Raw genomic sequence first — 26440 nt, 5'->3', positions numbered from 1 at the left:
ACCAGTATATGTATTTCTCTTCCAAAAATCGTTTAGTGTGTATTTTAGTAGTATAAGATGCATAATTATTCGTTCTCTTCATAAATGATTTATAAGCACTATCCAAACGAAACATCTGCAATTTTATCAGAAATCTATCTTACCTTGTTTATCGATATTCTTATCTTCTCTCACATAACGCATTTTGTGATTTAAGTCCTCAACTGAGTCTCTAATGATATTTACTATGACTATATCGGATGTGTATCGTCGTTTTCAGGTAAGCAAATATTCACTTCATTCTGTACCATGGAAATCACTATATTATGAATGTCATAGTGCACTGGGCAACAATTATGAATGCAAAATCATTTTTTTATACTTACACACACACATTAAATCTTACATCGCTGATCTGACGTTCGATATGGATGTATCTATCAACTGTGTTTCAATATTGCAGAAATAGGACCTTATCGAAAACCAAGCCTGAAACTCCATTTACCACCTTGAATATTCAATTATAGTCTACTTTTAAAAGATCAGGAATTATTTATTGCTATAACTTTTTAATTTTTGTGTGCAATATAATTAAATGTCTGCGCAGTTTTTACTTTTAAAACGTGCAGCACAAGAAGAGGAGGAATGGTAAGGCGGTGGTTGGACAATGTATCTGGGGAAATTGACCGAAATCACCTCTGGGGCCTAATAGGTAAATACTGTAAGTAGTGACGGTGACATTATGGACCTCGCACAGTACCTACTGCTCAGAAATAAGAGTTAGCTGAGGTTAAGAACAATATTTTGGACACAGTGTTTGACGATGAGTTCTCAGATGAATCTGCTGTGCAAAGTGACACCAAGCAGGAAAGAAAAAGAGAGCGACCAAGTACTTGGCCGCTTAAATCTTATATTGAAAGTATTTGTTTTTGTTTTTTTAAAGCTAGGCGCAGTAAGAACGACTTCGGGAGTCCTGTAAAACTTCAAGGTCTGGTTAGAATTACCCTCTAGTTCGGAGAAAATGGAAATTATCATTTTAACACCTGTTTAATTTGACTCTCATATGGTGCCTACCTGGTCCCTTTAATGAAACCGGATATGTCCATACCATGAACCAGAAACAATTAAATATTTCCCACATAGCTATAGACAGGTATATAAGGGAAGATAACCATGTGTTACTTCCCACACCGGATGGCGGAAAGAGATTTGAGTCTCAGTTTTGTTAGAAAAATCAGAGACAAAGAATGAGCAAGAAACAACAATAACCAAAAATATGCTTAGATTGTCAATTAAAGTTCAATGCATAAATCCTTTCTTCAAAACAAAAACACACATTCAAATGAATATTCCCCATGGGCTGTAAATTAATGAACTTCACGTATAACTATATTTATTCAGTTATTAGCAGTCTATAAAAATTTCTCCGAAATTTGCCTGTTAAGTGGAGGTTGTGTAGTCGGAATGTAAGGGGGGAGAAAAATGATTCACATCAGCTAAAATAAAAATCTTCGTTTGAATTTCAGAAATATAGAAATATCCATTTGCCTGTGAGTGCAGTTTAAATTCATTGATATTTCGCGTACACAACCTTTACCATATTTTGTTAAGGATACATACGTAGAAAAGATTTAATATTTAATACAAATAATACTATCATACAGGAAAAAGAATTTTTAATTCGTACTCTATGGAGATTCGAACCCAGGTACGCGGGTAAACTGCATTCATCGCCTTGCTTTTCCATACCTGTCCATTTTCCACACATTACCAAAAACATGATGCAACTGAGTAGTTGTTATATGCACTCGTGTGTAGCAGACACACTCTCATGACGACATAGTAAATTGTTCTCATCTATCTGCACAGTCGTTCTGAATTGCTATGAAATAAATCAAGGTATATAGGATTAATTATAGAGAATTATAAATATACACCAGACAGAACGGAAAGTGATATCCCTGGATGATACAGGAGAATGCTTCATGATAGTAGGCAGAATTAAGATTGAATACAAATAATACTATCACACAGGTTAGAGAATTTTTAATTCGTACTCTACGGAGACTCGAACCCGGGTGTGAAACGGCACCCATCACATTGCTTTCACACGCCAGCCTATATTCAACCACGGCGAAGCACACACACACACACACACACACACACACACACATACATACATACATATATATATATATATATATATATATATATATATATATATATATATATATATATATATATATATATATATATATATATATATATATATATATATATATATATATACATATGTATGTATGTATGTATGTATGTATGTATGTATGTATGTAATCTCAAACGGATAATTATTAATGATTTGATATTGAATTTATGAAACGAGTTGAATAATGTCCAGCTTTTACGAGTTTCATAAATTTAATATTAAATTATTACCCATTTGAGATTCTTTTTATCAGAAAGTTTTTATTTCAGTGGAAATTATTCAGATTAGAAAGAAGAACGAATAATTAATTTCATTCTGACAGACGTTGCCCCTTTCATTTGTTGTTCGTAAAAAAAAGTCCCAAAGTTGAACTAGTATTATTGTTTAAAAGTAGATCATACTTTTCTTACAAACTGTAAGTCAAAGAACAAGCGTCCTTCCGAATAAACAGAACATTTTACACCAACAAAATCATTTTTCAACACCGAATGTCAAACGAGCGTGATGTCGCATTGTTTAATGCAATACCCGCTCGAGTGCAGTTGACATCCATATTCACATAACCTCACATGTCACTTTCAGAACTAAACATTGCATTGTTGCAATATTTATTTGAAAAGAAGGTTTGCTAGTTGCACAATTCCCATATTTACTGTTAGGTATTTGTGACCGGATATTTGCAGTACTAGATTTGGAAAAGTAGACAATAGAATACGTAAACAAATTTTATTTTGAGTCGGAATTGCATTACATATTTACCTTGTAAATATACAGTGGATGGATAAACATCTCATTTTGGAGACTGTTTTATGTCCACATTCTTCTGTGAAAAGAGATGAGTTTAATTATTTATGTACGTTAACAGTTAAGCCACGCTTGTATATAGGGTGGATTCCATGCTACAGGTTTACTGCTTTACTGCCCACCTCAATCCCTGCCCTACATGCCCGCTATCAACTGAGCAGTAACCTTAGTTTTACTTGTTGTTTTTGTTGTTCTTTTCTTGGGGTTTTAGCCATTTTTCATGTTATGATATGGTATACATGACATAAAGAGACCCTGTGGTTGTAAATTGGCCATATTCAGACATACGAGACCATTTTCCCACAATACCTTTCGTGACTCGAATCGGAAAATGGCCGCTAAAATGTTCATTGAAAGCAAAAAATAACAGAAGGCATGGTTAAAAAAGATTTAACCTCGATCGCAGCCAGTCAATAAAGAGAATACTGCACAATAATTTTATGGGCTTATTTGTACGAATTAGAATCACATAAAGTGATAAGTTCACACGTTTAAATATCAAAAATATGAAACTTAACACACTATAGACTATGTGAAAAAGATATATGTTAAATCTAATAATTATCAAGTTCCAATATGTCTCCTCGCTTTAATAAAGGCCTCTAAAAATAATATGATCAATTCACAGAAACATACACAGATACATGCACACACATACACACATACAATATTTTGATACCGGACGTAAAGTGGTTATTTCAGTTAACGAATCAGAATGAAATAACAGCAATAGATATGACTAAAAATTAAAATGTTGCAAGCGATAACAATATTGGCCCTCACACTGTCGTTCCAATTTTTCCAATGTAGACACCTACGTGTTAGTGATAAACGGGACCAATTTCTCCACTGCAACCAGGAATAAAACATAATACACTTCTATATCTGACTTGCATCGGTAAAGAGCAATCGTGCTTCCAACTTGCATCCTAGTTGTCTCTGTTCACTTCAAACACAGACTCCAAATAAAGTTTTTGGATACGCACTTAATTTTTCTGTTAGTTTGCTCTTTGCTTCTGTTTTTTAAATATATTTTTATAACAATTATTTGGATAGAATTACTTCTTACTGCCATGATTTAAGCACCATTTGTTTTACGAAAGTGACTAAATGAATATGTTTTTGTGTATAGTCTTCATGGTGCAGAAAGGAATAGCTATGGTCAAACAATAGGAAAAGATTTTCCCTGCAACGTTTTCCAGCTTATATATAAATCTTTAAATGTAAATATTTTTATAATGAGAAGATACAATCCCCATTCATACACAGAACGCAAGATAGTAACCGGAAAATGTATATTGTATGTGTCTATTAACGAATGCATGCGCACAAGCACATACGCATATATATGTACCCGTATCTGTGTATGTGTGACCGTCCGTTTCATTGGAGAGAGAGAGAAAAGGAAACTAAATGTTTCCCGCAACCTCGCGTTTCTTTCTACACAACTGTATGGAAAGCATCAAATAGAGATCAATATATTTTAAATACTATAAAAATACATCCAATATGAAATTAAAATCTAGTTTTCAATTGTGCAGAACAAAAACATTACTAAGACTTTTTGGTCAAGCTAATGACTCAGAAACCTTAATTTGATATTGATCTCAGCGTAGATACTTCGGATATTATGAGAGAGAGAGAGGGAGAGAGAGAGGACTGTTACCTACTTTAAGTATTTTATCCAATATAATTTAATGTTACAAGGAATAGTATCATTAAATTTAGAATTCACATGTATAAACATTTTTCATATACACCGGAAATAACGAGCGGGTAACAATCTTTCAGTTTTTTCTTTAAACTTGACAAGAGATAGATTTGTAGTCGTAAAGTGAGCTTCTCTAGACACAAATTTCTGTAGAAGGAGAAATGTGCAAATAACAGTTATAACCCCAACCATTTTAATATAATGAACTGTGCCATATTAATATCAATGCCATTATCTTATAGTAAAGGTTGCCTGTTCCATAATTAATAAATGCCGATTAAGTTTGTATATTGATTACGTTTTGAAAAAAAATATTAAATTATGCATAATATATCATACTTTGTATATTTCCGCAATAAATATATAGAAAAGAATTATTTATGAACAACCTCCACAATTTAATCTTTATTGTTTCCGAAACAGAGAGGATTTGATAAATAGGAGTAAAAGAACATTCCGTCATATCTTAGGAAGTCACACCATAACACAAAGTTTGCCCGATACTTGTCTGTTGTTTGCTTAATTCATTCTCTACTTCTTACTTATTTAAACTTTCCGAATGGTCCAGTCGCTTTCCAATAGGCACTACCCAATATGAGACAAACAAATAATGTTTTTTTTTTTACATCGTGGAAGATTGGTTTGATATCTAGAAACTGTCTGCAATTCGTAAGAGGAATGAAAAGAGGTTATCCAATGTAATGTTATCCTAAAATTCTGTAATGCGATCTTGTCTAATCTAAATAGGCATTTCAGGCCAACCAATTCATTTAATGATGTACCAGCCCTCAGCTCCATGTTACAGTATATCCGAAACACTGCTCATACCAATGGTTTTCTGAACTGACCATTCAAGTTATTGATGCTGGGTTGATACACTAATGTAATTTAGATGAAGAATGGTTTATTCGGTGTGCATTTTGTGAAAACAAACTTTCATGTGTGTCAGAGACAATGCTATTATTTGTAAATATGGACAGACGCATTATTGGATGCTACAAAGTTTGTGTCGAATTTTCGGAACATTCGAAGAAACGACGGGAGAATGGGGTCATCTCGCTTCCGAGCTAAATGTGGAAATGCATTTCGGAAATAAACAGTTGCCTCTTCCAGATGGTAGTGTGGTATTTTGGGGAACAAATGGTGAATCTGGTGCGTCCCTGTATTGTGGATAATAGAATTTGCCCACCCGTAGTCCCTATCGATTGAACTAAGTTGACCTTTTACGAAAGTCCAAGTGTTGTCTGAAAATAGAAAGAAAACAAGGATATAAGACACTGTAAGCTGTGTTAGGTTAACCTTATCTGTCTCTTGTGCGCGGATTTTACACCATCACATCTTCTGCATACGTTAACTAAGTCTCATACCACTTGACAAGTAAATAATGTTTTGGTACATTTAGAATTCTCTTCACGCCGGCTTTATTGAGAGGAAACATTTACAATTGAAAGAATTCATTCTCTCTTCTTTTTAAAAAGTCTTACAGGATCATATAATGTTCTTCAGATAAAGAGAATTTTAATTACTGAACTAGCCATAGATGACCTCCTACCAATTTGAAGCTTATAAGTAAGAAAAGACTAAATTTAATTTCATCAAGCAAAATCTTTTTTTTTATTCAGTATTTGAAGAGTTTTAGCACTCCTGTTCCTAAATCAAGCCGAAAGAAGTGGTGAATGTTTTTTCTTCTTTTTTTCTGGGGGGGTGGGGGTGGATGTGCTAGCTGAATATGCGAAGTAGTGGAAATATTATTCCTAAGATATAATTATCAGACAAATACATTTTTTAATTAGTGTCTCCATTTGATGAATGGAATGAAGGGGGGATTCTAAGTGCAGGAAATTCATTAAACTTTGAGCATAAATTGCCCATGTGACTACCATCTATGGAATTGATGTCACTCTTAGGTCATTCCCAGGGGTCTCTAGGATGGTGTCAAATGTCGATGTATTGAAATTTCATTTACAGTCATTTACAGTGACGTATCAAATATTTATTTAAAATTTTCTGATCAGGCTTCATATATGCAGGAACAGGCGTCACATATGTGAGAGACATTGGAGTACCATTTCTTAGATACCAACTTGGGGTTTGGGTGAGTACATTGGGATAGGGTGTGTGGAGTGAAAAGAAAACATTAAAGTTACTCTGGATTTTAGTGTTATCAGCTTAAAATAGAATAGCATGAACATGTTTCAAAAGGAAATGGAATGATACTAATTTAAAATCTCTCAATAATCAAACATCAAGCGACTCAGGGAATAGCTAAACAAACCACAAATATTCATTTCTATTACAACTTCCACGAAACTTCCTTGTCTTTATAGTGATTTCCCTTACTTCCTCCTCATCCATCCCTTTCCCATCTTCTCTCCCTCCTCCTTCCCATTATTTCCTTATTCGTATTATCATTTTCTCTACTTTGTTTGTTTTCTTGTCTTGAACATTTTGTTTATAAAAATAGTTTTAAATACGTTTGTTTGTCTTGTTTTTCGCGTTATTAGATACTATTTTAATAGATATATCCTCTTTTGCCAAATTTTTCAGGAGTTAAAGAAACGTTATGCGATGCCTTATCGCAACGACAAACTAAGCATCTTCTGTATTAAAAAAATCTTGCCAACCAGAAACACACTAAGCTAATTGTCGCTAAAGAAGAGTTTGACTAGTGAAATGGCTGGCCAAATAATAATTGAAAAGAAGCAGATTCAGTGATGGCCGCTTACATTGTAGAATAAAACCTATGACCTAAATTTTACTATGAAACTACTAAAATTGCACTAGGCACGTTTTTGGAAATCCACCTGAGCAAATTGCTCTATTGAGAAAAACCTCAAGGATTGGAGAATGAGTTTTTACCCCTTCACAAAACAGAAAACACATATTCGGTTATTGAAGAAAACCAGTTGTGAAGATGTTTTATCATCCGTGCGAATGAACAATTAATTTCTAGCCTCAAAACGATTTCTGAACGACATGTTTGATTGGTTATTTTGCAGCCACAGTTGCGTATTGTCTTACTAATACTATATGCAATATGAGAATGGAGTAAATATGTGAAATAACTGTTTTGTGCAGACAAGATTTTAAAGTGAGGTTTTGTATTGGAAATGTATTTACATAAGTTTAAATTGTTTTACGTGTTATCGTCATTATGTGGCAAGAATGTTCCTTGTTTTTACCCTCTTAAAACATCGTTTGGTGGATTAGTTTTACTAGGTTTCAGAATATGTTTTATTTAATCAGAAATACAGTGAAAGGTATTTGATTCATTTGCAAAGGTTGACGTAAATGCTTATAGACCCTGATACTAACATTAGGTAAACTTTCATGCAGTAAAAACTGACAGGAATCCCTGCAGTCTCGTACTCACCAGAAAACCATGGTACATTTTCCTCATTGTGGTGGAGAAAGGTGAGAATAACAACCCACGAAGCAAAGATCGTCTCGGGAACCAGATAATAGTATGCCAGACTCAAGAAACCGAACATCTGCATGTAACACAGGAGACAGCATCCCCATCCAAACATGGCCACCAGCGATAGGGCACATTTCGTCACGTGATCGCTAAAAATGGCTTCCCTCAATTTAAAGTGGCAAATAGGCCGAGGTCTATATCCTTTTACCAAATAGTAGAACCAACCTATTCCTAGACCAAACAATGGCGTGTATCTTTTCCCGTCGTGGTCGCTCTCTCTGTTAGGGTAGAACACCTCATCCTTGTCCATATTTCCCGTATGTTTGTGATGGTTCCGGTGGGACAGTTTCCAAGGGTAGTATGGAGTCAGGATGACAGTATGCGCAATCATGCCAACAATGTCGTTTATAAGACTGTACCTAGAGAAGGATCCGTGACCGCAGTCATGACCTAGGACAAATATACCCGTGAAGACCGCGCCCTGCAGTAGCCAGTAGACTGGAGTCAGTAGACATATAAGGTACATTGGAAGAACACTTTGTGCGTAGCTTATTATCATGTAGAGGCCTATTATCATGGCTATATCTTTTAAAAAGAAGTACAATGATACACAAACGTTTGCTTTAAAGAGTCTGTTCGGAATTGCATTTTTTATTTGAAGTATAGTTGGATAGTTTTGTTCAAGGACTTGATCTTCCATATCCTGCATTTTCCCATGATGCACCTCGCCTTGTATTTCCAGGAGTTTCTCAGGATGCATCTCACGTTGTATATTTATGCGCTTCCCGCGATGCCCCTTTTTGATTTCTTTGTATGAGCTTCCAAAATCCATCGAGAAAATCTTTATACAACAGATCTCTCAGTATTCAGAATCAAAGAACCGGTGGTATCTGTTCACCTAAAACACGAATAAGTGATTCACTGTCTCATTGTTGAGAGAAGTAATACTAACAATAGAGAGAAAAAACTTTGTAAAAATTAAGTAACGAATACTGTATAAAATATAGTTGAACCTCTGGCATGATGCAATATTAGCGTAGATACTTTGTTTCATTACAGCATCGTTACTGTATAATAAGCAAGTAATCGAAATGTGAACCGCTGAAATGGCCAATACATTCTTTACCGTTGTGCGAGGAAAATAATGAAAAAAGCTTCTTTTTCATGTGTGTGTGTGTGTGTGTTGGATTTACGATGTCTACAATGTGGCAGTTATAGTGATGTCTAGCACTGGGGCATCATGCCTCAGACACGTAGCATTATGTCCCACCCAGTCACATTATCCTGACACCAGGCCGACCAGTCCTAACACTAACCTCTTAATACTGAGCGCCAAGCGAGGTAGCTGTTATTACCATTTTTATGTCTTTGGTATGACTGCCGAGATTCGAACCCATAACCTCCCGCATCCGAAACGGAAGCAGCAGGGGGGGGCGAATCGGACATTTTGTCCAATCGTTATTTTGCTTAATTATTACTTTCTGCACTCAACGATCTAGTGTCGTCAGCGCCTGGTAAAAAAAAAACGACGTCGGTCCATCCTACACGATGGTGACGTCATTTGGTTTAATTAACACCTTCTGCGCGCCGATCTCCAGCGTCGTCAGCGTCCGGTAAGCACATCGACGACCGCGTCGATGTCATCGCCCCCCCTGCTGCTAAGAAGTTATTTACAATGATCTTACAAACAGAGTGATCACTAACTCCTCCTCCTGTAGATCAATTAGGTTATTTGACTGATCGGTGAGTTTAAAATTAATTCTCGTTAAAAACCGATCATGGCATCGCATATAGACCGGATTAATCGGATTCTCAACGATTAAAAATCCCGGAGGGGCTGTTGGTGAAAATGAATAAAGGATATATCCCTGTTGAGCTTGATTTGATTGATTGGTATCTACCTGGTAACTCCCTTCGATAACATCACACACTAGATTGATTGCTATCACCGATGCGATATTTACGTTGTATGGAGCAATATGCATACCATCATCCCCGTTATCGTGTCTGAGGATATAAGTTGATGGACTGAGAAAATCATTAAGAGACTTTCTTAGTTCTGGCGCGTTGTATCCTGGAAACTTGAAATCGGGTAAATCGGCTTCTGTGATATTATACCCGGTTAGGAATTTTTGTTTATTATCATCGCTGCTATCGGATATTGTCTTAACGATTCGCTCATTAATATATTCCATGTCTGATATAAGTTGATTTAACACCTCAACGTGTTTTCGTGCTTTTGTTTTCCGTAGCTGTTCTAGTTGTGATTGGTAATTACGATTAATCTCGGCAAACGCACCAGTGATATCATCTAAACGAACTGTGACCTTGGCTGACAATTCAGGAGTTTTCTTATACGGAAAAAACCATTGCATGGTATTCCTGTCTTGAAATATAAACTCGCTGGGTAATAACGTGTTTCTTATAATAGACAAATCATTCAGATAACTGGGATTAATCTCATGATACGATTGCACATTTGTGTGCAAATCCGCGGGTGGATTCTTAGGCCATCCTAGTATGGTTCTTATTGAACTGTTATAAATATCAACCATATACCCCGGTGTGCTTATTTCAATCGTCGATGATAACGTCGGTTCATGAACCGTAATAGCGATTTTTGATTCCTTTCCTGTGATCGATTTTATTCTGCGTTGAAATTCTTTATTGATTTGCTCTATTTGGTATGACCCAGTTGGTATTGTAACCTCCTCCCAGTCTGGGGTCCCATCGGGTTTATTTTTCCGTGCAAAAACCAGCGAGTTATTAGGTTGTTGTCCGTTAAATGCGTCCGCTCGAATATTAGGCCAACTGTGATATACTCGCAATTTTGCCAGCGCTATTTCCTTCACTGGAACCGGCGACGGGAAGTTCACACTGAATTCGGGTTTCGTTGACGTTATTGATATCATATTTGTTTGTACCGGAGTGGTGTTCTCCGCGATCCGCTGAAGTAATTGAAACCCTTCGGGGTTCAGCGACATTATTATTATTTGTTGTCTTTAGTGTCTAATTTCAACAACCAGGTGGTTCCGGCTTCCAGTTGAAAATCCTCGATTTTTGACATCGCGGAGCTATACAACTGGACCATCGTGGAGAATTCAACATCGGATACGAACAAATTATCAATTGACAACGAGATCAACCCGGATAATTTCGAGTACGCGTCGGATACTATTTGATGTTTTACTGTATACTCGTTGAGTTTTTTCTGAAAACACGATGATATCTTCCTAGTGATTGCGTTGGCGACTCCAGCAACTGTTGTCATCGCGGAGACAGCGATTGGAACAGCGATCGGGGCTATCGTGGTCACCGTGGATAAAATAACACCGGTACCGGCCACTATACCCGACACCGAGTACACGACCGCGTCGATGGCGGTTATTTTTCGGCGGTATTTTTTTATTTTTGCACGGTATTGTTCGGAAAGCGTTTTCAAGTTCGCGGAGAATTCTTTTGCGGTATCGAATCGATATTGATGTGACGTCGGTGATACCTCTGATTCAATTTCCTTGGTGGTCATTTTTATTTTAAAAGAACTAGTGTTTTTAATTACTTAGATTCGCTACAAATTCCACATACCATGTAATGTTTGCCCCGGCTAGATTTCTATCAACGGCATAAATTGTAAACTTTTCAGTTGCGTTCTTGTCTATAATTGTTGATATTGTATTGTTAAACCCGGATGAACTCGACGATAATATATTAAACTGCATCATTGAAATCAGTGTCAATCGATAAATGCCCTTAACAGTTGCGGTGATATTTACTGTATTCTGTGTAGGAGTCCAATCGAATGATCCATGCCGAATTGTGTATACTGTGTTGATGATGTTCTCATGAGGGATTTTTATTTTTTCAAATTGCTCTGCTACTCTCGGTAGCCCGTCTTTAATCGCTTCAACATCAGTTCTGATTATTCCTACTTCCTGCCAATGCGCGTCTATATTATTCTTGTTCGCTGCAACATTAGTTTTGATTGTTTCTATTTCCCGTGTATTCTCGGTCATACTTTTTTTGTTTGCTGCAGCATCAAGTTTGATTGTTCCTATTTCATATGTATGCACGTCTATACCTTTTTTGTTCGCTGCAACATCAGTTTTGATTAATCCTATTCCCCGCCAATACGCGTCTACATTTTTTTTGTTCGCTTCGACATCAGTTTTGATTGTTCCTATTTCCTGTGTATGCGCGTCCACACCCTTTTTGTTCGCTTCAATATCAGTTTTGATTGTTCCTATTTCCTGTGTATGCGCGTCCATATTATTTATGATCGTTGTAACATCAGTTTTGATTGTTTCTATTTTCCGTCCATGCGAGTCTACATTATTTATGATCGTTGCAACATTAGCGCCGATTATTTCTATTTCCCGTTCATGCGCGTCTACACTCCTTTTGTTTGTTGCAACATCAGTTTTGATTGTTTTTATTTCCTGTCCATACGCAGTGATATCATTTATAGTTATTGTAATCTCATCCGGCTTGGTATTTTTTTTACCAAAGAATTTATCAAAGTTGTCATCGATCCTGTTAACATTTTTTCGCAACGGGGGTAAATTGGCCGACATCTCCATAAGATCCGAAATAGCATTTTTTATTATTACAAGATTTGGTTCGTCTGCCGTCGGGGGTCCCCGAAAAAAACTATTGACAATGTCTCGCATTTCGCTGACGTGCGTTATCATCGACCTGAACTGTTCTCCATGAAAGTTAAATTCACCACGTAAACCCTTTAACGAATTTGACATGGTTATATAATTGTCGCCAAGTGTACTTATTTTTCCATTTATTGTCAAGATGGATTCACCCGGTTTGAGTCGTCCGTCGCCGGTATACAACGCGATAGTGCCCTCGGCGGCATCACGCTGTCGTATTAAAACGTCATTCAGCGACACATTACTGGATTTCAATTTACCCTGGCGGTCTTGAAATACAACTATTTCATCTGGGTCAACACTGGTTAAGTTCAACGTATCAGCGATTTCATCCTCAATTAGTTTTTTTATGTCATCGGTGGCGGGCGTTTCCGTGGGTTTTTTCAGCGCCGAAACCGGTCGTCCCCAGATATCAATCATCGTTATTGTAAAAAAAAACCAGCGTTTCTAATTAACCCGCCGGGCCTCTACGACCCCACTAGTATATTCGTTTACAACCATATGAGGTGGTTTTCGCGATGATGAAATCGCCGCGAGTACGTTCAATACCTCACGGCCACATATCGGCGGGTCACTCAATTGCTGTGTTGGCAGCGTGGAATAAAAAACCCGGGCTGAACACGCCCGGATATACCGCATAAACTCTTTCGGCGGAGCTAACCCGTATGAATCAAAATAGACGATCGCACGCGGATCAATCGCGTATGCAACCCAATGAGTTCCCGCTCCGGAGGACCCATCGAGGTTAATTATACCGGTTTCAATATTCCTTGGTTTTGTCGGTAATTGATCCCTCATAAAAACACCTCTGAAGTTTTTTATCGCTAACGCGTTTGCGGCGTCTATTAAATCAAAATTAGACATTGGAGTTAATAAACGGTTCCCGGTAGTCTTAGACCCTTTCCCGAGTACCATGAATACGGGGTTCCCGGTAGTCTTAGACCCTTTCCGGCCACGGGTCGTTTTTTTTTGTAGCCTTTCCCGGTTGCCTTCTTCAATGCCATCCCCGCCGCGGTACCAACGGCTCCTAACGCCGCCGCCTTAGCCACTGCTGGTGCGGCCGCGGCAATCAATGCCGGAATCGCAGCTAACAGCGGAAATATCCCACCGGTCTTTTCCATGTTTTTAATTGCTGCGGCTGAAAAATCTATTTGAACACCCTTTTTATTCTTCATCGCATCATTGAAATGTTTTATTTGACGCGCCGTCAACGATATCTTATGATTACCACCCGCCATCTGTGACGGCTTCAGCGTTATTGTGATCCCGCATTGTTTAGCCGACTTTGATCGTAATTTCTTGACTTGACCATCAGTCAACTCTACATTGACGACACTATACGACATTTTATTGTAAACGCGTTTTGTGCTTTCAATTACATGTTTTCCACTGGCGCATCAACGATTCTCATTCGTCCACCAACACCTTCTAGCAGCATTGATTTATCGCTGAGAATGACAGCGACCGCTCTGTAATTAACACCAGCTGGGGCTATACCAGCTCGGAAGTGTATATCAACGACGGATTGTCTCGTTAAATCAAGATGTTCCAACGAAAAGTAATAAATCGGATACAGGTTTTTAAAATCAAGTTGTGATATTTGCAAACCAGTGTCGACGTTTTGATCACGACCCATATATGACAGCAATCGATGATACACACGTGCGACATGGTTGTCACCGTAATTAAGCTGTATATCCTCGGATGGTTCCTGTTGTCCGTTTATTCTCAGCGAAACCTCCATGACTCCTAATCGATCAAATATCATATGGCTGCGTTCTTGATTACCCAATCGTTCCCTATTCTGTAGCGCTATGAATATATGACGCGGGGCTGAAACACCCTGTTTTGATGCTAGGTGCCATGTAAACGTATCGGCGACGTTATCCTCTTTAGCATCAGTTGTTACCGCTAGCCAACTCAACAACGATTTCCCTCCCTGTTCCATAAATGCTAACAATCGTGCTTCCGTGGTAACTGATGGAGTCAGCACCGGCATCCACAATGCCATTTTAGTTAAAATGACTTTACCGGCAGCGACGCCAGCAGCATGCCATATTGCATTGTTATCATCGCCCCTTCGCGTCAGCGCGATTGTATGCTTAGCCCCATAGACAACTTTTCTAACATTTCTGCAGAATCCAAATATGTGATGGAGTGGAATCGCGCATGAAAACTTTCGGCGTGGTCCTTGCAACATTCCTATTCGTGTTGCAAACCCTAGATTAAAATTATCGTTAGTACTTTTTATGATATTGAACTCAGCACCCGGTCTTGTTCTGCGGTCTGGGTTGGCTGCTTCAGCTTGATTAGGAACTGAAGTATCTCTTTCCACCAGCACGTTAATGTACTGAATATGATCAGCGTTATCGGTGGAGTCCTTTGCGAACATTATAGATGGGCCCGCCGATCTTGTATAATCATCCGAGTATCTCGCCAACCCAATTATCGTCGTTGCAACATCAACCTCGCGTTCTATTGATTCAATTTCTCGCCCGTCAATAAGATATCTGGCGCTCTCAAATAACGCCATGATACCGTTGTTGACGAAGCCAACTCGAACACGATGGTCATCTGCGTATGGTGCATTATCGGCGGCATTTGTCACGAGTTCTCCCTCGATTTCGATAAACGCTTCACACGGCAAAAAATATTTACTGGTATCTTGGACTTGAAGTTCAATTCGCGATCGTAGGTCAGGTTGCGCTGCATAATAAGAATAATATTGATAATCACGGACAGAATCATCCCTGCGTACTGGGGCGTCCATATCAAACGCGGGATCAGCGGTACGCGCAAACATTCTATTATTTATCATGTTGATGTTTTCAATTGCGATTTTTTCGTCGTAAATTCTTTGAATTTAAACCACTCCGCGCTATCGCGTTCATGAGCGCGTTGGTTGCCGCATCGGCGGATGGCGAAGTCGTCGCCAACGACTCTAGTTTTTCTTCCACGGCGTTATTTATTACTTTACTGACATTTGCAGGCATCACTGTCGTTGATGGCATTACCGGTGGTTTCTGTTTTTTTCTCCTGAATTTCACCAATGACATTAGTTTGTCCCGCGCGGCTGAAAACGCCCTTCCGGCAACATCTCCAATGGCACTAATACCCTTATCACGAATAACATCAATAGCCTTCATTCCTAATTGTTTGGCTAACGGCGCTACTTTTGGAGCCATTCTTGTAAATAACCCCGCAATGGTGCTACCGAGACCATCTCCATAGTACGCGCGGTAAACAGGCAATCGCGAGTTTACCACGTAGACGAGTACTGGTTTATCATGGTTGTAGTGTATGATCATCCTTATTAAAAACACCAGTTTTCCAATTAATCATCCACGAGTTCGTCTATGAGCGTTCGATATGCATTAATGTCCATAATACCGCCTGCAAATAACCGCTTGCAAATATCAGCGGCCTCATTGATTATTTCCGTAGAGTTATTTCCGGCTCGTTTTCCTCCAATTAGTACTTCCAGCCGTGATATATCACTGAGAACACTATTAGGGCAGGTAACGCCGTAGGATTCTTTACCAACAGGGTATCCTTTTCCTTTTTTTGGTGTTCTACTCTTAACTTTCTCGAGGAATTTATCGTAATCGGGATCACCACGATGTGGTAATGCTTCTCTATGTTTACTCGCTAAATGCACTATTCTTGCCCAGTTCTCCGTCGAGGTTATTTTTTTCTTGTAACCTTCATTGATATACTCATCTCGAATGCTCTTAGTTGATGTTGTAGCAACAAAATTAACTAATTCTTCATCGTCGTCGATGTCTCTAATTTGATCTATTGCGGACTTTTTAAGAACATTACGGGGTATATTTCCCTCTTTCTTTTTTTCTTTCGATGTTTCTTCGGGTGTTTCTTCGGGTATTTCTTCTTCTGGTTCTTTCGCAGTAGCACCTAATTCTTCCTCGTCGGCCATTGTAACATAAGGTTCTTGTGGTTCGGTTATAGCGAGTGGTGGTGGCCTCCGTGTTGTAGCAGCCGCTATTTTTGCAGGGAGTGTTTCTAAAGACCTTTTTGTTTGTTTTGTCTCTGCCGCTATCTTTTCAAGCGCACCAAGAACGGGTACAGTTGCCGCTGTAACATCCTTAGTCGCTTTAGTTACCGGGGCAAAGAGTTGTTCGCTTCCAACAGTAAAATCGGTTTGCATTTGTTGTCGCGTTTGAAGTTTCTCTCTCACCCTGTCTCGTAAGGGTATAAACTTTTTAAGCGCTGCTAGCCGCTCTCTGGCTAGCCGAGTAGTAAGTGATTCACCTACCATTATTGTAAATTGATCCGCAATTTTCTAATTTTCCGCCGAGTGTACCATCGGGGGCTCCACGGAGTTTTCGTCTATAATCCTTCTAATGTTTTTGATCTTACTAGAAATCTCCCGGCGTCGTTCATAAACACGTCCGAGTTTTTTTCGTATTATTTCAACGGCAGTGAATAGTCCAATGAATGCATTTGCGTCATTGTGGTACAGGTTCTCATTAATCGTATGTTGTAATCGTTTTATAAAAAAGTACTCGCGGGCCAGGGTAAAACGCCCCCGTTTCGACTGTTCGTTAATAATCTCATAATCGGATAATATTTTTTCACTGTCGAGACCATCAGATAATTCAATTCCTTGATTTTTTAATTTTGAAATCTCAGTTAATATATTATTGATGTCTTCGATATTCATTATTCTTATAAAACATCTTATTTCTTATTTGACCCCGTTTTTTGTATGGACAGTACAATGCCGTAAATCTCCACTCGAGTGTTGTGGCAGATTACAGGCATACATGGACGGTACAATGCCGTAAATCTCCACTCGAGTGTTGTGGCAGATTACAGGCATACATGGACGGTACAATGCCGTAAATCTCCACTCGAGTGTTGTGGCAGATTACAGGCATACACATATACTTAATTAAGGACATTCACATCTTGGAACCCTAAACATACATCTCCGGGAGGGGAGGCCTAGGGTGACAAACGTCATCGTAGACCTCCCAGAAGATATGCTTAGGGACATCACTACATGGATGAATATATTTACAATGAAATGATTGATGGATGATGGGACGGCACAAGACAGCACAAACATAAAACGGCGGGGCGGAACTCTACGGCCAATTCAACCAATCAAAAGCAACCCAATTAAATTAACCCGGTTGCATGATTGTGAACAAAAGACAACCACACGCCCGGGTCAAGAGCGTGGGTTAGTTTTGATTAGTTGAATTGGCTTTCGAAAGCCCCAGGCTTATAACGAGTCATCTTGTATATAAAGTGACTAATACAGCGGCGTCAGTCACAAGGTGTGTGTTAATTTGAATTCCCTTGAATCGTTAAATCCTTAAATACTTATTAATGGTGTTTCACGGCATTTAAATGAAACCAAATATTTGAATAAAACATTAAAAAAAAGAATACAGCTGTTAGATAATAGCGTGTATTTCATTAGTTTTCATCGTAAAATGATTAATTAATCGCAACATTAATTGGACTTCAAGGGACATAACTCTTGTCATGCGACGCTATCACAAAACGAGTTATCTCCCTTTGATGTTATATATGAAAATCGAATTCTATGACCCGTCTTTTTTGAGATCGCTGTTTGATATATTCGTTCTGCAACAAATTGTATTGAGGCGATACAAATGTCAAAATATTTTCCTGCCTCATTCATCGACTGAAATATTTTTTCCTCGTGAGTTGTTGTATCAAATGACTTTACGGGTTTTGCTTTCTTTGAGTATTTACCAGTTTGGCCTTTTTTACTATTTTCACTCTGAGGGATGGCTTGCAGATTACACAGTCTGTTATTTTGATAATTAGAATCAATGTGATCAATAACGAGACTATCTTTGATCAATCCGTGGAAACATTCATAGATGATTCTGTGACAGAGATATTTTTTCCCTCCAGCAGTAAACATTAAATACCCGTGATTGTTTTTCCATCCAACCGGCTTCTTCAGTCTGCGGTTTCTAACAATACCGTCGCGAGATGCCTCGTAATTGACGAGCAGGGGGTGCGGCTGAAATTCTTGGTCCATTTGTATAATAATACTACTTGTCTAATTTATTATTTGGTTTAATTATGAATCTTTCAACGTAGTCTTGGGGGGTTTTGATGACGAAGTCGGCGGTGGGGTCAATGACGGCGTTTTTAATTCGCTTGTCATAATAGCGTTTTAGTTCCCTGTATCGCTTTCCGCCACAATTGATACACAACTGCGATTTTCCTCTTACACCGACGTGGCAAACCAAGCACGGTAGGGGGCCAAGAGAACCATTACGAACGCTTTGTAAATGATACCCGCAGAATTCACCTCTACATGATTTATTGCACGGGGTTGTCGACCCAATCATCAACCATTTGCATTTATTCATTATACTATATTCTTTTATTTAAATACTTGTTTTAATTATATGGATGAGTTTGAGAGATTAGCAGTAATTAAGCCCTGGAAAAATATTAAGTTCAATCTCGATAGAGTCCTCAAGGACACACCAAAAGCGTTAATAAACGATAAAACCCTGTTGAATAAAATACGCGATTGTATCAATGAATTCAAACGTGATGGTGCATCTCATAGTTGGTCAACATTTCGAATTGATGGTGTTGTTGATGCTACCATGAACGACAACCGCGCAGCAATGATAATATCACAACTTGACGGTAAAAGGTATTTCTTCAGAGTAAAATTCATTGTCCGGGTGGAATCAGGCGATTGGATCATACGTGATAAATTTGAACCAGTTTTCAGCGACAAGAAAACAGTCACTGTCAGCCGCGACTCCAAGCCGGGGTTGTTAACCGGAATTGACAGACCATACTATGAACGAGCGTATCCTGAAACAGCAGTTGTTTATGGAATATACCCGTTAAATAAGAAACCTGATATCGGAAAACTGAAACCGATGAAACAGTCAACGGGGATAAATTGTGTAGCAGAACGAATAATAGAGCATTTTACAAATGCATGTCGAGGAAACAAATTGACTGATTTACGACGTAGCAAAATCAACCAGTGGGAACTAACCGTAAAAGAGCGTGGAGCAACCATCAGCGACATAGCGAGATTAGAAACGTCGTTGAGATTTCCAATAACCGTTACAACGATAACCGGTGAAGTATTATACGAATCGAAGTATAAATCGAAGGGAGCCCCAATCAAAATTATTGATCATAACGAACACGCATGGACGCCCGCGATCACAATATTTCCACGGGATAGAACAGTAAAGTATATACCCGAAGAATTTTTAGGAGAACAATTCTCCAGGGATGGTTTTCTCGCGGAGAGGAAACTATTTGATGCTATTGCCTACTTGTGTAAAAACGACCCTGTATCAGTGTGGTTACTTCGCAGCGCTGAAAACGATGTGGATACCTTTGATCAGTTTGTAAGACCAAACGGCGAATTATATCGCACTGAAGCATTTCACAACAGGATGAAAAAAACCGCCATAGAATTTGAGGAGCATGATGAACAACTGCTAACAAATTGTTTTACGATTCCATCGGTTGTAGCTCATGTTGCAGCAAGGAAAAATGCGTGGAGACCAACGCGCAAGGAATTTCTGCCGGATGTACAATCCAGTTGTTTGGAGTATTATCACGGTGGATTATGGAACACTGAATACAACCGCGACGCTATGATCTCGGTTGATATGGTTGCCTGTTATCCAGCGAGTTTTCTCGGGTATGGATCCGCCGCCGAGTACTTTAGACGATTTGGACACCCCAGTCATGAAATGACTCGTGTTGCTATTAATGGACCACTGCCTGATTTTGATTTAACCGGATTCGCTCGCATAGTATCATTTGAATTCGCGGCAGGACTCCATCGCTGTTGCTATATTTGGATCGGTAGACACATGGCTGAAAAGAAGTGGTTGCCAATAGCGCTGCTACGGTATATGATTGATTGTAGCATGCTAGTTTCGTTGATTGTCAGTGACGCGATTATATCATACCGGGCACAGACTGAAGTCTGGTTACCAGAACCGGAGCGTCTAGATAGCATAATTGACGAGTCCAGAAAAAACATTGATGCCGACGAGGAATATATCATCGAATGGTCCAGGAGGATATTTAACCAACGAAACCGCGAGGCAAAAGATCTCGGTAGAAGAATAATTGGTAAGTTCACACAAGGTGGAAAAAACCACGACTACAAACGATATTGCTCACGGCTGATTATAGATGACGCAGAATATGATTTCGTAATCAAGGACGCAGTGGCAAAAAATAGATACGTGAACTGCAAAACAGCTTTCTTGTCCAATGGAACGAGGTTGGGTACAGTTGTTACCTACAGCGACGGAGACAGCCCGGCGTATCCACATTTGAGGGCGTCTATGCTGGGTTACGCCGCTATTAATTTATTCTCGATGATAAATAGATTCCCCGATACCGCGGTTAGAGTAGCCGTTGATTTGTTTTATGTTGACGTAGCGTATAAGGGAAACGTAGCCGAGTTTACTAGTCCGGACGAGAGTTGGGGTACATGGAGAATTAAAAATGAAATACGACGCGATTATTCCCCGTCAGCAGATGTCACCGTTGAAAACAACTACTTACGCGGTGATAAATTGTCAGAATGGTCTAATGCACCATCGTGTTCTGATCCAATTTGTAGACACAAAACAGTTTATTTAAGCGGCTGTGGCGGGTCAGGAAAGACTACTCGGGCAATTGAATTATTTCGTACGCGGGCAAGTATAATCGTGCTTACACCGACCCATAGACTAGCGCGAGAGATAAAACAACGAAATGTTGACGCCGTTACTTATCACAGCTTTTTTCGATACAGCGGCGGTGAGTGGACTCCTGATCGAATGGGTGAAAAATTTATTCCTGAGGTTATCATCTGGGACGAAATATGTACTGTTTCGTTAGATACTTTACAAATGTTTCTTGAGTGGTTGCTGCGCGCGAATACAGCGGTGATCATGTGTGGCGACCATGGCCAACCACCACCATTTGTCGGCGAGGGTCCACATGATTGGTTAAGGGGTTTTGTGGACTATTATGAAGAAACCGATACTGATTACCGAGCACTTGATGAACAACTGCGCGAGGTTAAGAAATTAATCAGATTACAGCCGGATAGAATTCAATGTGAAATAATCCGCGAGGTGATTCCGGAAACGCCGTTAAATGAATTCTGGGAAACATGGAGACCAAACGATTTGATTGTAGCGAGCAGAAAGATAGTCAGAGACACACTTCAGCGGAAGTTGTTTACGTTGCATAAGGAAAAGTTTCCAACGCGTCCAGTGCCGTTATGTTATAGACCCGCGGACACACGGCGGCAGAACATTGAAGTTGAAATTCTAGCCCCGACAGCGTCGGGGACAAAAAAACAAATTCTCGTGCTGAATGATATCGTGCTCGTTGATATCGGTGTCGTCGAGGACGCGCTACGTGCTGATAAATCCCCGTGGACGCTAGGATACGCAACAGCAATACATTCCTCGCAGGGACTAACCATCACGGACACAATTGTTTGGATGGTTGATAATCGCATCGAATGGTCGAATCTAGTCTATCTTGCAGTGTCCCGAGTACGGAGAATAAATCAGCTTCGAAGAATTGTTATTGACGAAGCCAGTGACGGAGTCACCAACGACAACGACATTATCGATGCAAGCGTCATTGATAGAAAACTCTCGGGTTACCGCCAACAGGATAAAAAAAAACAGCGGCGTTTTGATATTGATGCCGAATTAATAATTGCGTTACGACAACAACAGAATAATCACTGCGCGAGTTGTAATTGTGTAATGCGCTGGCGTTATTCGGATAAAGACGCTCGCCAATTTACCGTGGACAGAATCGATAACAGTCTCGGTCATGTTAAAAACAATGTGAGGTTGACATGTCTTGAGTGCAATAGACGCAACGGCGCTAGTTAAGACCACGCGGGGGTAATTGAGTATCGTCAGGTATCACTTGTAGTTGCTCGCGTGTAAATCCGCGCTGAGGAGCAGTTGAATCCAGTCTGTAGATCGGTGGTCTACCAGTTGATCGTGTTATCGTTGATATGTTATGTGTGGTAACACTCCAAATAGGATCAGTAGCTCTTTTTTTACCGCCTTCAAGCTCTCCTGGTTCATATAGATATCTAACAGTGACATCGCCAAGAATCGGCTTGGAAACGCTATTTATTTTTGATTTTCCGGGTATATACTCGTATTTAATCGCGTCGCTGGGCTTCATGTTGATTGCTCGGGTAATCTCGTTATTTAACGCTGCAATTACGCCTGGCAACCTTTTAACCCATTCACGAGATCGTTTTTCTTGGATGAATTCCTTCGCGTATTGATATCCAAATAACCGTTCAGCGAGAGTCCGATTGAATCGTTCAACAATTGCCTGATCACGATGTAGCGCAGTATGACCTCGTCGTATCGCGACGCTATGATGTTTCAGCGTTGATAAAACAGCGCCGCGAAATTCACTACCGGGATCAACTTGTAATAGATTTGGCCAGCGCAGAGGGCCTCTTCGATAAATTCTTTCAAACGCAGCGGCTACTTCAGTTGCCGACTTTGTTTTTAACGGCTCCGCTTGTTTGTATCGACTCGCAACATCAACTACGGTTAGCGCGTATTTGTAACCGTTGTCATGCGGCAGAAATAATATATCAGCCTGATGAACTTCATTAGGTACGCTGACATCAAAGCGTGAGAAGTTGATTTGTTTAGGCGGTGGTAGATAGATTTGCCATATAGCCTGTTTGGATAACCAATTAGCCGCAGTGGTCTTTGTTACCTTTGCAGCGCTTGCAAGCTTACCAATTGCGGCCTTCCCCTTCCAGTATCCTCTCGGAGAATAATAGATGGATTCCATGTTGTTATTAATTACCAGCACCCATCATTAATTTACCTTTCATAGCCGATTTTACCAACCATGAGGCCAATTTTTCTTTGACGGATTTATCAGGAATAGCATTTAATGCGTGAATTAATTTTACATCCGCGATATGACGCTGTTGCAGATCGCTACTTTTGTAAGCAACATCATGAGCATGACACGCCTTATCGATAGCGTTTATTGGATACTCACCGGGTTTGGGCTGATTTTGATCATCGAGTCTGATATCTAATCGTGTTCCGGGGCCACAGTAGCTATATCCTGGGAGATGTTTTTCTCCTGGATACTTTGCCCACGGTGTTCCGGGGAGTTTTGCCAATTTGGCTGCGATGTCACCTCCTCGCTTTTTTTTAAAACATCTCCGGGTCTAATAGAAATAAATCTAAATTTCTTTGTACCGCATTGTACACACTTGCCAGTAAGCGCCGATCTGTTATTTCTTGTTGTAGCGGTTGTCATATCATTTGTGCCAGTACGTACTCTACACTTCACACAATATAGATCCATAATTTATGTATAGAGATATGAATATAATTGATTTTTCGGCGACTAAAACAAGAGAACCAGTTAAGCATGTTGCAGCGTTACCAAACTCGATCCGGATGATTATCATCGGACCATCTGGATCCGGCAAGACGCAATTGTTACTCAATTTAATAATGAGATGGATGAAGTGGGATAAGTTGTATTTGGTTGCTCCTAGCGTGGATGATCAACGATGCTACGAGGTGTTGAAAGATTTCAACGAGAATGCATCAGCGATCGCTAAAAAAAATGTTATTGAGTTTATTACGGATATCAATGATGCACCGGGTATTGATGATATTGATGGCGACGTTAACAATCTAGTCGTGTACGATGATGTTATGTTAGATAATCAAAAAAACCCAGCTAGGATATTTTCCAGAGGCAGGCATAAAAACACTGACGTGATATATGTCACTCAACGATACACTCAGATTCCAAAAGTAATTAGAGACAACTGTAATATTCTTGCTGTGTTCAACGGCGTTGATACACACACGCTACGAAATATTTGGCAGACATGGTGCGGCGGTGACATGGACTTTAATGTTTTTCGAAACTTTTTTAGTCATGCTCAGTCGACCCCACATGGATTCGTAACGATAAATTTACATGATCCTCGCACACGATATCGTATCGGACTTGACCAAATATTCGGTTAGTTGTAAATAATTTTCATTGTAAATAACTTCTTAGCAGCAGGGGGGGGCGATGACATCGACGCGGTCGTCGATGTGCTTACCGGACGCTGACGACGCTGGGGATCGGCGCGCAGAAGGTGTTAATTAAACCAAATGACGTCACCATCGTGTAGGATGGACCGACGTCGTTTTTTTTTTACCAGGCGCTGACGACACTAGATCGTTGAGTGCAGAAAGTAATAATTAAGCAAAATAACGATTGGACAAAATGTCCGATTCGCCCCCCCTGCTGCTACGGATGATCTAACCACTGCCTCGTTTCTGAGTATGTCACCAGAATCTACAGACTTTTTAACGTTCCAGTTTAACTCCAACACAGGATGATCTTGAAATCTAATAATGCATTCTAGAGTTTCCAATCAATAGAAAACTAAAACAAGTAAACGTTTTGAAGAAAGAAAACGGAAACTGTTCATTTCAATGATGTCAAATGATGTGAGTTTTAAGATAATCGATTTAAAAGTAAAACTTAACCGCTGAATGGCTAGCTTTCCTTAAGAGAAACGGAAACATTAACAACTTCACCAGATGAAAATGCTTTCATTGAATAAGAAGAGAATTTCCGCAGGCAACTTTTAATTTCTTTACATTGTACCTAAATTAAGATACGCACTTAATTAGGATTAATAAATTGTTATTAATGAATGTCTGTATAATAGTTTCATGTCCCTTGACCAATCATAACTCACAATTTTCTTGACATTTTCTTGTCAGTTTACTGAGGAATATATGCAAGCCGAAGTTATACGCTATCTTCTACAAGTTGTTATATAATTAAATTTCTTAAAATTTTTGTGGCATTGCTAAAGGCTTTATCCGTAATGCTGCAATTCTAAATAAGTAATCACTTTTGAGGCATTATAACAAATATGTAGCTCATTTAGTTAAACACATCACGAGGACATGACTTTGTGCTACCCAAAATGATAACCTGCATGGGTTTTTAATGCTGACCCTGGCCATTACATTAATGCATATACATGAGGCATGGGGTCACTATTATTCTAGTATTACTAAGACAATGTAATTTATATTTGAGCTGTTTCAACAGTATTATAAATTAATGGTTATTAATGTGTCTAAAGAAAATGTTAAGTCGGATCAATACTATAACTGTACTTGATTCATCTCAAAACTTTTAGATTCACGTCATGATTTTTCCATTTTATGACATATTTAGGTACATCAAGCAAACTGTATGTATGTATGTATGTATGTATGTGTGACAACAGTAGACTCACCGCTCTCTGGTAATCTGATAACATCAAAATGTAGACAAGATCTAAATTGTAAGTAGACAAATAGCTTCAGGCGTGAGGTGTAATGTGACTGGGTTCATGATCACGGAAGTTGATTTTGCACAATATACATGTAAAATATTCCCTCAAATAAGAATGTGGAGATATATATTAATATTTAAAACCGTGGGAAGAGAAAACCTCATATTTACAGAGTCTATTTTAAAACATATTTACCCAGAGAGAGAGAGAGAGAGAGAGAGAGATGTTACACACAAAAAGGGTTAATTTTGTTCATTTCAACTACCACATGTCAACAGTAATA

At 39.1% G+C, this 26440-nt stretch overlaps 1 protein-coding gene across 1 annotated transcript; it reads right to left on the bottom strand.

The window, feature by feature from the left end:
• Positions 1–5092: 5092 nt before the first annotated feature.
• Positions 5093–26207, bottom strand: LOC149798974 (uncharacterized). Its single transcript, XM_089957010.1, has 3 exons — positions 26119–26207; positions 8074–9016; positions 5093–5944 (listed from the first exon to the last, which is right to left on the bottom strand). The coding sequence occupies exons 2-3, from the start codon at positions 8948–8950 to the stop codon at positions 5661–5663; spliced, it is 1161 nt and encodes a 386-aa protein (XP_089813136.1). The 5' UTR covers positions 8951–9016; positions 26119–26207; the 3' UTR covers positions 5093–5660.
• Between the last annotated feature and the right edge of the window lie 233 nt (positions 26208–26440).

This window comes from Sinohyriopsis cumingii, chromosome 5 (assembly GCF_028554795.1).
Source record: "Sinohyriopsis cumingii isolate HCF-2022 chromosome 5, ASM2855479v2, whole genome shotgun sequence".
NCBI classification, from domain to species: Eukaryota; Metazoa; Mollusca; class Bivalvia; order Unionida; family Unionidae; genus Sinohyriopsis; species Sinohyriopsis cumingii.
This window is presented reverse-complemented; position numbering and strand designations above follow the sequence as displayed.